A 13,103-nucleotide genomic window follows, 5' to 3' on the forward strand; every position below is an offset into this window, starting at 1 on the left:
GGAAAAATTTTTTTTGGGACTAAAACAATCAGAAAAATAATCTTAACATTTTCATAAGAAAAAATAATTTTTTTTTCGAATATTTTGCGACACCAGGACCAACTTCAGGATTGGGCCCTTCGACAGTCAAAGGGTTAAATTAACTGAAATGGAATTAACTCATTCCAGTGGAATTCCAGGCATGAGAAAATACTTCAATAATTTTCCTAATATCAACTCTACAGCTTATTTATCTATGACAATTCATGTAATATGACATAATAAACAATATTAATAACATACAAACATGATATATACACTAGAATGAATAAAATACATGTTATTAGGTAGTATGTGGCTAGTGGTGATGACAGCAGCCATTGTTGTTGGAGTTTATAGGGCTACCACAGTGGTCATTCCTGCTCCTGACTACATGTGTAGAGGATAACCCAAAAAAGTCAGACAGTGAGACTTATTAGTGCGACACTCTTAATGCTTCACTTAATTGCTACACTCTTAATGCTACACTTTGCCACTGCTACTTCATATTGTCTGTCACTGTGTCCCTGGACCCATTATGTACCTTTGTAATCTTTTGACTACCACCCACAGGATGGGAATGGGGTGCATAATAAACATATTAAACTAAACTAAACTGTCACTGCTACCTCATGATGTCTACCACTGCTACCTCATGATGTCTGCCACTGCTGCTTCATGTTGTCTACCACTGCTGCTTCATGTTGTCTACCACTGTTGCTTCATGTTGTCTGTCACTGCTACCTCATACTGTCTTCCACTGCTGCTTCATGTTGTCTGCCACTGCTGCTTCATGTTGTCTACCACTGCTACCTCATGATGTCTGCCACTGCTGCTTCATGTTGTCTGCCACTGCTACCTCATGTCTGTCACTGCTGCTTCATGTTGTCTGCCACTGCAACCTCATGTCTGTCACTGCTGCTTCATGTTGTCTGCCACTGCTGCTTTGTGTTGTCTGTCACTGCTGCTTCATGTTGTCTGTCACTGCTGCTTCATGTTGTCTGCCACTGCTACCTCATGTCTGTCACTGCTGCTTCATGTTGCCTGTCACTGCTACCTCATACTGTCTACCACTGCTGCTTCATGTTGTCTGCCACTGCTGCTTCATGTCTGACACTGCTGCTTCATGTTGTCTGCCACTGCTGCTTCATGTTGTCTGCCACTGCTGCTTCATGTTGTCTGCCACTGCTACTTCATGTTGTCTGCCACTGCTGCTTCATGTTGTCTGCCACTACTGCTTCATGTTGTCTGCCACTGCTGCTTCATGTTGTCTGCCACTACTGCTTCATGTTGTCTGCCACTGCTGCTTCATTTTGTTTGCCACTGCTACCTCATGTTGTCTGCCACTGCTGCTTCATGTTGTCTGTCACTGCTGCTTCATGTTGTCTGTCACTGCTGCTTCATGTTGTCTGCCACTGCTACCTCATGTTGTCTGCCACTGCTGCTTCATGTTGTCTGCCACTGCTACCTCATGTTGTCTGCCACTGCTACCTCATGTTGTCTGCCACTGCTGCTTCATGTTGTCCATCACTGCTGCTTCATGTTGTCTGCCACTGCTGCTTCATGTTGTCTGCCACTGCAGCTTCATGTTGTCTGTCACTGCTGCTTCATGTTGTCTGTCACTGCTGCTTCATGTTGTCTACCACTGCTACCTCATGATGTCTGCCACTGCTGCTTCATGTTGTCTGCCACTGCTACCTCATGTTGTCTGCCACTGTTGCTTCATGTTGTCTGCCACTGCTGCTTCATTTTGTTTGCCACTGCTACCTCATGTTGTCTGCCACTGCTGCTTCACGTTGTCTACCACTGCTACCTCATGATGTCTGCCACTACTGCTTCATGTTGTCTGCCACTGCTACCTCATGTTGTCTGCCACTGTTGCTTCATGTTGTTTGCCACTGCTACCTCATGTTGTCTGCCACTGCTGCTTCATGTTGTCTGCCACTGCTGCTTCATGCTGTCTGTCACTGCTGCTTCATGTTGTCTGCCACTGCTACCTCATGTTGTCTGCCACTGCTGCTTCATGCTGTCTGTCACTGCTGCTTCATGTTGTCTGCCACTGCTACCTCATGTTGTCTGCCACTGCTGCTTCATGCTGTCTGTCACTGCTGCTTCATGCTGTCTGTCACTGCTGCTTCATGTTGTCTACCACTGCTACCTCATGTTGTCTGCCACTGCTACCTCATGTTGTCTGCCACTGCTACCTCATGTTGTCTGCCACTGCTACCTCATGATATCTGCCACTGCTGCTTCATTTTGTTTGCCACTGCTACCTCATGTTGTCTGTCACTGCTGCTTCATGTTGTCTGCCACTGCTACCTCATGTTGTCTGCCACTGCTACCTCATGATGTCTGCCACTGCTGCTTCATGTTGTCTGTCACTGCTACCTCATGTTGTCTGCCACTGCTACCTCATGTTGTCTGCCACTGCTGCTTCATGTTGTCTGCCACTGCTACCTCATGATGTCTGCCACTGCTGCTTCATGTTGTCTGTCACTGCTGCTTCATGTTGTCTGCCACTGCTACCTCATGATGTCTGCCACTGCTGCTTCATGTTGTCTGTCACTGCTGCTTCATGTTGTCTGCCACTGCTACCTCATGTTGTCTGCCACTGCTGCTTCATGTTGTCTGCCACTGCTACCTCATGATGTCTGCCACTGCTGCTTCATGTTGTCTGTCACTGCTGCTTCATGTTGTCTGCCACTGCTGCTTCATGTTGTCTGCCACTGCTGCTTCATGTTGTCTGCCACTGCTGCTTCATGTTGTCTGCCACTGCTACCTCATGTTGTCTGTCACTGCTACCTCATGTTGTCTGTCACTGCTGCTTCATGCTGTCTGCCACTGCTACCTCATGTTGTCTGTCACTGCTGCTTCATGTTGTCTGCCACTGCTGCTTCATGTTGTCTGCCACTGCTGCTTCATGTTGTCTGCCACTGTTGCTTCATGTTGTCTGCCACTGCTACCTCATGTTGTCTGTCACTGCTACCTCATGTTGTCTGTCACTGCTGCTTCATGTTGTCTGCCACTGCTACCTCATGTTGTCTGTCACTGCTGCTTCATGTTGTCTGTCACTGCTGCTTCATGTTGTCTGCCACTGCTGCTTCATGTTGTCTGCCACTGCTACCTCATGTTGTCTGTCACTGCTGCTTCATGTTGTCTGCCACTGTTGCTTCATGTTGTCTGCCACTGCTACCTCATGTTGTCTGTCACTGCTGCTTCATGTTGTCTGCCACTGCTACCTCATGTTGTCTGTCACTGCTGCTTCATGTTGTCTGCCACTGCTACCTCATGTTGTCTGCCACTGTTGCTTCATGTTGTCTGTCACTGCTGCTTCATGTTGTCTGCCACTGCTACCTCATGTTGTCTGTCACTGCTGCTTCATGTTGTCTGCCACTGCTACATGTTGTCTGCCACTGCTGCTTCATGTTGTCTGCCACTGTTGCTTCATGTTGTCTGCCACTGCTACCTCATGTTGTCTGTCACTGCTACCTCATGTTGTCTGCCACTGCTACCTCATGTTGTCTGTCACTGCTGCTTCATGTTGTCTGTCACTGCTGCTTCATGTTGTCTGCCACTGCTACCTCATGTTGTCTGTCACTGTTGCTTCATGTTGTCTGCCACTGCTGCTTCATGTTGTCTGCCACTGCTACCTCATGATGTCTGCCACTGTTGCTTCATGTTGTCTGTCACTGCTGCTTCATGTTGTCTGCCACTGCTACCTCATGTTGTCTGTCACTGTTGCTTCATGTTGTCTGCCACTGCTGCTTCATGTTGTCTGTCACTGCTGCTTCATGTTGTCTGCCACTGCTACCTCATGTTGTCTGTCACTGCTGCTTCATGTTGTCTGCCACTGCTACCTCATGATGTCTGCCACTGTTGCTTCATGTTGTCTGCCACTGCTACCTCAATGTTGTCTGTCACTGCTGTTTCATGTCTGTCACTGCTGCTTCATGTTGTCTGCCACTGCTACCTCATGATGTCTACCACTGATGTCGCCAAAGAATCGAACATTTCTGTTATTTTGAGCTCAATTTCAAGGTACTTTTCATCGTGAAACCAATTAAAATCATATTTATTTTTGTAGTACATTTTCCATTCTATCACATGAGACCAAATAAAACCATAAAAACCATGCGAAAATATACCGCTAAGGGGAGGCTAATGGCTGAGAAGTGAACTCCGTTATTTATGGTCCGGTTTCTTTCATTTTTGGTGTACGTTAAGAAGCGTCTTTTCATCATACATTGCCCAAGTTTCAGTAAGATAGGCCAACAAACAACTGAGATCCAATTCCCTAGATCAAGAGCAAGAGCCCCCCCTCACCAGTGTCAATTAACCTCCATTGAGGCTCGCTCGCATCTGGAAATTTTGCTCGCGTCTGGAAGCAAAAAATCAACCGAGCAGCTGCTTGTATCTGGAAAAACTCGCATGTGGATGTGCTTGCAAGTAGAGGTTCCACTGTACAAGGTCAGAGATTCCCCCCCCCCCCCCATGCACTGTGTGAGGCAGGATTTTTTCTTTACTGTGCAGACCCACCACACAGACCCATTCTTTCATGGCTAAGCCAAAATTTACCACTTAAACTATATTTGAGAGCACTGTGTTTTAAACAGATCTATATGAATGACACATGCATCACTGATGAAGATCAGATCTACATGGGAGACAGTAAAAGAGTTAAACTCTAAAGAAAAAAGGGGCTAATTACAGTAGAGCGTCATTTAACACGAGTTTATTTGGCATGATTCAGGTATAACACGGTTGAAGAATTTTGACACAATTTTATGTAACACTGCAAAATTAATTTAACATGGTTCGTGGGAGGGTAAAAAATTTTGAGCGTGCGGTCACCCATGGGACTGGTGGTGGTTTACACCATTAAGTCAAAGGGGGAGACCTACTGCCATCCCCCGCCACCCTCACCCGCACCACCCTCCCAGCATTCAGTTCGGTTCGTACGTGTGTAGGACGACGATACTCAGGAAGCGCTCTCTGTTTCCTTACGTATATATTTTAATTGTCATATCTTAACCCGTAAACGGTCCAAGCAGATCTACGTCCACATATGTAGTGCTCCAAAAGTAGATCTACTTTTTTTACATATTTTCAAATATAACAAAAAAAAAAGTAAATCAAAGTTTTTTTACACATTTTCAAATGTAAAAAAAAAAAAAAAGATCTACTTTTTTTACATATTACTTTCAAATGTTGAAAAAATGTATATATACGTTTGGAACGTTTACAGGTTAAATCTGTTAAGCAATCAAGGCACCCAGTAGGCATATACAAGTGTTGCTGAAAGTGGCAAGAAAAGGTTTAGGTGTTTAAGTCTTACAATTAATCCCTTGACTGTCGCAACCCCAAATCCTGAGGTGTCTCCTGGTGTCACACAAAAAACAAAAAAAATCTTACGAAATGATAGAGAATCTTTTCCTAATTGCAATGACACCAAAAGAACGAAATTTGATGGAAAACTGACGGAAATTATGCTCTCGCGAAGTTAGTGACCTTGGCGATATTTATGAATCGGTGATTTCACACACTTTGAGCCCTATTTTTGGCTAATTCCGTTGTTCCAGTCGACCAAAACTCATAGCTATTTCTTTAGAACTCCATTTTTTTTATCGATGGAGTACAAGAAACTGCCCATCAAAATGGTATACAATACCGACAGGTTGGTAAGTAAGACACATAGGTAACAGTTAGGCAACTTTATTCCGAAACGTATTAGTATTACTTCTATTCTATCGATTGAGCACAATAAATCGCCCAGTCAACTGTATCAACTACAAAATAAAGTGATCGGAAATTGGTAATCTGGCCAATTTATAACAAAGTTCAAAATATTCCAATTTCAAAAAAGGGTCCAGAATAAACAATGCAGGCATTTCTGGCACTAAACTAACATTTCCTCTATTCATTAGTTATGTTTTGAGACTTTACAAATGAATTCCATTTTTATTTTTTATTCAAATAATGAATTTTTATTCAAACCAAAAAATAGAAGATTTACTGTTATGCAATATTGTAATAATTGTATAAATATCATCACCACATTTGTGAATGTATATTAGACCCACCAGCTGACGTGTATTAGACGTGTGAGGTCATTTGTTTACTCTTGAACATTGACAAAAATTTAACATTTCTGCTACTTTGAGCTCAGTTTCAAGCCATTTCCCGTGCTAAAACCAATCAAAATCATCTCTATTTCTGTAATATATCTTCCATTCTATCAAATGAGACCAAGAAATCGCAGATACAACTATAAAAAACATACAAAAAACACTACAAAATCGCTGTTTTAATTGAAAATCACGGTCTCAGTTTTTTTTCTCTCATTATACACTGTGTGCTGCAGGATTTGTTTTATGTGGTGCACACATACCACATAGATGTCTTCTCTCATATCTAGGCCCAAATTTACCACTCACAGCTTATCAGAGTGAGCTGAGCTCATGGTGTAGATCTACGGTATGGACCCTGAACATAAAGCCGTAGATCTACGGCACGGACCCTGAAAGGGTTAAAAAAAATGGATTTTTTTTATATGGTGCACACTGACCATACAGACTCATTCTCTCACATGTGGGCCTACCAGCTTTCTCCTGCTTGATTTGAAGCCGCTAGAATATATGAGTATACAAACGTCAAAAACGGTGGCTCGTAAGACATATATATACGACCAAAACAGTCAAAGGGTTAACGAAGAAAACGAGATATTAGACAAGAGATAACCTGTGGCCGTAATGAAGCATCACTGTGCACATAAAACGAGGTAAATATGAGTGTGTGATTGGCTCACTGACTTACTGAATGACTTACTGACTTGACTGAATGACTTACTGACCTGACTTTTTCACTGAAGAGGACCCTGAAATGGTGTCTACAGCAGCTGATGACTTACCGTCAGTTGTATAATGTACTGCAGGGTAAAATAGAACAGAAATCCATTACAGAATTTATGCACACTCCAGTACAACCATCAACTTCAGCACCAGAACCTCTACCATCCACCTCAGCCCAGTAGGACCACAACATAACTCTCCACTCTCTCCACAATCATCCACAAACACCAGCATCCACAATTTAAGGTAAGAAATACTATTACTTCTGTTGCATTTGTAATCTTATGCAGTAAAAACAACATAACACATCATGACAATGAACTACAATTATACATTCACTTTTATTTTTGTTTGGCTTTTCTGGGGCTCCCAGGAACGTAACCCTATTTTTCCCATAAATTCATCAGTTTATTTAACACGGTTTTACCTACCTGGAGGTTTACCTGGAGAGGGTTTCGGGGGTCAACGCCCCCACAGGCCAGTCTGAGCTAACACGCCATTTTCAGGAACGTAACTACCGTGTTAAATGATGGTCTACTGTATATGCAAATATTTATTACAATCTAATTTGTATGCCTATTTCTCAGTTGTATAATAGATCAGTGTAATGGTCCCATTTATAGTGTTATAATATTGCCCTTGTAGTACTCTACCAGAAATTGTACATTCCTCATACGTTATCAGTGTCATCATTACTATGATGATACTGATAATGTATGGGGCAACAATGAAATACTGTACATGTGGCCTTCTGTAAATGAAACTAGTGAGTGAAGTTATTTTAACACTTTTTCCATTAAGTCTGCCCATAATGCCATGGCATGAGAGTGGCTCTCTTTGCACAACTCATTATTTTAACTACAGAATCTCAATGTAAACTTGAAAAGAAATAAAAATTGTATTGTATTGTACTGTATTCCTGCTTAGATGGAAAATGACCCGAGTTGAAAATAACAATCATACCCATAAATAGTAATATTTATAGACAGTTAACAAAGAACCAAGTGTGAAAAATTATTGGGATGAAACTTACTATCCCCAGACTTGGCTTTCATGGGAGTACTGGGCTGGGAGCTGTTGCCATACCGGTTGTTGGGAACTCCTTGGCCTTTGCGTCTTTTAAACCTGAAAATTTCAAGAGCATTATTTATAAATGAAGTACTAAGAGCCTCAATGTTACACTGTTAAGGAAAAAGAAGATTACTAAATGATACAGATTCATCAGTTATCAGAGGACAATTCTTCACCATCAATAAGCTGTCAACAGTTTTGCAAAAATGAAAATGAATGCTATTACATGTATGAAAAATATCTACATGTTCTATATAGTACAGGTATTGAAACTAAAACATTTTGCATAATAACTTTACTCTTATGAATATTTCAGTCACACACAATATTAACCTAATTGCACACATCATAAATCTATCTCAGCAGTCCAATATTTAGATTGCAAAACTTACACTTACACATCAGCTGCAAAAAAAGAAGAAAAAAAAAAAGTGAAATATACTGTGTTGTGCTTTGAAGTCTCAGAGAAAGATGTGAATTTTCAGTGCAGTATTGTGCTGCCATCTACCATGCAATGAGAAGACCCTCCTGCCTCCATGACCACACATTTCTAGCACATTCACGAGTTGTAATAAGCAATAAAGATATGGACAATAACATAGATAAAATAAATACAGAATAGTGAAATAATTTGGATTTTTTTTTGCCTTAGATGGCGTAGAGGAAAGAATAATGACCAATTACTGCACAAGCTTCACACTTTTTATCATACACTTGCTCTTTGTAGGTAACAATGCAGCTAGAGATAAACCTGATACATTACAAAAACTGAGCATATTGCTTTGCTTTACCCAAAACATATATACAGTAGGGCCCCGCTTTACGGCATTTCACCTCACGGCATTCCACTAATATGGCAATTTCAAATTATGACCAAAATTTGCTATACAGCAAGCGGTCTTTCAAATACAGCGCGCCCCACCCGGTTTGTTTACATTCTCTGTGAACACATCTATTATGTCTGGAAACTTTCCAAAATTTCAAGTGTCATAAAGTTATTGCATATTTTATAAGTACTCTGATAATTAAGCTTGTGTGTACCTGTGCCTAAATATACTTACACACTGTGCTCGCGTGCAGGTACACATTAAAATCACTAATAGTCTCTACTCATGATGCCATAGTAATACTACGTAATAATAATCTCTCTTGGTCACATTAAATGTCTTATTTTAGGTTAATATAGACATTTTCATTAATCCATCTATGATATTTTCTTCAAAATTATATAAGAAACACGTTACATAGCATATAAACATATACATACACCAACAGAATAAAAATTGACATAAATACGAGATTAGTTTACAAAGCAGCTCTTCAGGAGTGTCGGAAGAATTACTTTTTTCTCTAGTCAAACATTGGGGGATAACTGTAGATAAATATTCCTTTCGTATGCCTTCACTCCATATATAGCAATTCACGACCCTTGTGGGTTTAGTGCTTCTTTTTTATGATGATTATAATAATAATAATAATAATAATAATAATAATAATAATTTGTCAGAGCATCATTCCTTCTAAAAATTACATGAGAATGGAAGTGTTGGTCTTTATTTATTCTAATGCACCACTGTAGAGACAACTTGTACACAATGTAAAGTGTTTGTTTGTATGAATGTTTATGAACCATAACCAGATGCATCATCTGTTTGTTAACATAGTGGGTGGGGTGGTCAGGAAGGTTTCCTTACACTACCATACCTAAAACACGACTTTCTACAAATAAATACTTTTCACCTTTCACCCTACATTAAGACTACAAATATTTTAAGGTAAGTCATGAGTGTACTGTAAATGCATTTTATCACTCTATGGAGCTTTAAGCATTGTTGTAGTACAGTAGGGCCCCGCTTTACGGCGTTCCACCTTACAGCATTCCGCTAATACAGTGATGTCAAATTATGACCAAAATTTGCTATACGGCAAGCGGTCTTTCAAATATGGCGTGCCCCACCTGGTTTGTTTACATTCTCCATGACCACATCTATTATGTCTGGAAACTTTCCAAAATTTCAAGTGTTTTAACCCTTTCAGGGTCAGTGCCGTAGATCTACGGCTTTATGTTCAGGCTCCAAACTGTAGATCTACGCCATGAGCTCAGCTCACTCTGATAAGCTGTAAGCAGTAAATTTGGGCCTAGATATGAAAGAATACATCTATGTGGTATGTGTGCACCACATAAAACAAATCCTGCAACACACAGTGCATAATGAGAGAACAAAACTGAGACTAATTTTCGATTAAAACAGCGACTTTGCAGTGTTTTTCTGTATGTTTTTTATAGATGTATTTGCAATTTCTTGGTCTCATTTGATAGAAAGGAAGATATACTACAGAAACAGAGATGATTTTGACTGGTTTTAGTACTGGAAATGGCTTGAAACTGAGCTCAAAGTAGCAGAAATGTTAAATTTTTGCCAATGTTCAAGAGCAAACAAATGACCTCACAAGTCTAATACATGACAGCTGGTGGGTCTAATATACATTCACAAATGTGGTGATATTATTTATACAATTATTACAATATTGCATAACAGTAAATCTTCTATTTTTTGGCTTGAATAAAAATTCATTATGTGAATAAAAAATCAAAATGGAATTCATTTGTAAAGTCTCAAAACATAACTAAAGAATAGAGGAAATGTTAGTTTAGTGCCAGGAATGCCTGCATTGTTTATTCTGGATCCTATTTTGAAATTGAAATATTTTGAACTTTGCATTAAATTGGCCAAATTACCAATTTCCGGTCACTTTATTTTGTAGTTGAAACAGTTGACTTGGCGATTTCTTGTGCTCAATCGATAGAATAGAAGTAATACTAGTGAAATAGCTAAGAATTTGGTTGACTGAAATACTGTAATTGGCCTAAAATGGGAGTCCAAGTTGGCAAAATCGCCGATGCGTAAATATCACCAACACATCAAAATTCACAAAAGCATAATTTTGTCAATTTTCCATCAAGTTTCATACTTTTTGTTTTATTACCTTCAGAAAAAGATTTTCTACCATTTCATAAGAAAAAATAAACAAATTATTTATTATTTTTTTTATTATCACACCGGCCGATTCCCACCAAGGCAGGGTGGCCCGAAAAAGAAAAACTTTCACCATCATTCACTCAATCACTGTCTTGCCAGAAGGGTGCTTTACACTACAGCTTTTAAACTGCAACATTAACACCCCTCCTTCAGAGTGCAGGCACTGTACTTCCCATCTCCAGGACTCAAGTCCGGCCTGCCGGTTTCCCTGAATCCCTTCATAAATGTTACTTTGCTCACACTCCAACAGCATGTCAAGTATTAAAAACCATTTGTCTCCATTCACTCCTATCAAACACACTCACGCATGCCTGCTGGAAGTCCAAGCCCCTCGCACACAAAACCTCCTTTACCCCCTCCCTCCAACCTTTCCTAGGCCGACCCCTACCCCGCTTTCCTTCCACTACAGACTGATACACTCTTGAAGTCACTCTGTTTCGCTCCATTCTCTCTACATGTCCAAACCACCTCAACAACCCTTCCTCAGCCCTCTGGACAACAGTTTTGGTAATCCCGCACCTCCTCCTAACTTCCAAACTACGAATTCTCTGCATTATATTCACACCATACATTGCCCTCAGACATGACATCTCCACTGCCTCCAGCCTTCTCCTCGCTGCAACATTCATCACCCATGCTTCACACCCACATATGAGCGTTGGTAAAACTATACTCTCATACATTCCCCTCTTTGCCTCCAAGGACAAAGTTCTTTGTCTCCACAGACTCCTAAGTGCACCACTCACCCTTTTCCCCTCATCAATTCTATGAATCACCTCATCTTTCATAGACCCATCCGCTGACACGTCCACTCCCAAATATCTGAATACATTCACCTCCTCCATACTCTCTCCCTCCAATCTGATATCCAATCTTTCATCACCTAATCTTTTTGTTATCCTCATAACCTTACTCTTTCCTGTATTCACTTTTAATTTTCTTCTTTTGCACACCCTACCAAATTCATCCACCAATCTCTGCAACTTCTCTTCAGAATCTCCCAAGAGCACAGTGTCATCAGCAAAGAGCAACTGTGACAACTCCCACTTTATGTGTGATTCTTTATCTTTTAACTCCACGCCTCTTGCCAAGACCCTCGCATTTACTTCTCTTACAACCCCATCTATAAATATATTAAACAACCACGGTGACATCACACATCCTTGTCTAAGGCCTACTTTTACTGGGAAATAATTTCCCTCTTTCCTACATACTCTAACTTGAGCCTCACTATCCTCGTAAAAACTCTTAACTGCTTTCAGTAACCTACCTCCTACACCATACACCTGCAACATCTGCCACATTGTCCCCCTATCAACCCTGTCATATGCCTTTTCCAAATCCATAAATGCCACAAAGACCTCTTTAGCCTTATCTAAATACTGTTCACTTATATGTTTCACTGTAAACACCTGGTCAACACACCCCCTACCTTTCCTAAAGCCTCCTTGTTCATCTGCTATCCTATTCTCCATCTTACTCTTAATTCTTTCAATAATAACTCTACCATACACTTTACCAGGTATACTCAACAGACTTATCCCCCTATAATTTTTGCACTCTCTTTTGTCCACTTTGCCTTTATACAAAGGAACTATGCATGCTCTCTGCCAATCCCTAGGTACCTTCCCCCCATCCATACATTTATTAAATAATTGCACCAACCACTCCAAAACTATATCCCCACCTGCTTTTAACATTTCTATCTTTATCCCATCAATCCCGGCTGCCTTACCCCCTTTCATTTTACCTACTGCCTCGCGAACTTCCCCCACACTCACAACTGGCTCTTCCTCACTCCTACAAGATGTTATTTCTCCTTGCCCTATACACGAAATCACAGCTTCCCTATCTTCATCAACATTTTAACAATTCCTCAAAATATTCCCTCCATCTTCCCAATACCTCTAACTCTCCATTTACTAACTCTCCTCTCCTATTTTTAACTGACAAATCCATTTGTTCTCTAGGCTTCCTTAACTTGTTAATCTCACTCCAAAACTTTTTCTTATTTTCAACAAAATTTGTTGATAACATCTCACCCACTCTCTCATTACATTGCTTCACCACTCTCTTACCCTCTCTCTTTTTCTCCATATACTCTTCCCTCCTTGCATCACTTCTA

The 13,103-nt window shown here is 40.5% G+C and overlaps 1 protein-coding gene across 3 annotated transcripts in view; it reads right to left on the bottom strand.

The window, feature by feature from the left end:
• Positions 1 to 13,103, bottom strand: part of LOC128688107 (uncharacterized) — a 235,324-nt gene that overhangs the window by 17,074 nt on the left and 205,147 nt on the right. For all 3 annotated transcript variants that reach the window (XM_070087561.1, XM_070087579.1, XM_070087568.1), the window contains exon 3: positions 7,900 to 7,991. In XM_070087561.1, the coding sequence (XP_069943662.1) occupies positions 7,900 to 7,991 (92 nt within the window). The remainder of the gene's footprint in view (positions 1 to 7,899; positions 7,992 to 13,103) is intronic.

This window comes from Cherax quadricarinatus, chromosome 2 (genome assembly GCF_038502225.1).
Source record: "Cherax quadricarinatus isolate ZL_2023a chromosome 2, ASM3850222v1, whole genome shotgun sequence".
In the NCBI taxonomy this organism is placed as follows: Eukaryota; Metazoa; Arthropoda; class Malacostraca; order Decapoda; family Parastacidae; genus Cherax; species Cherax quadricarinatus.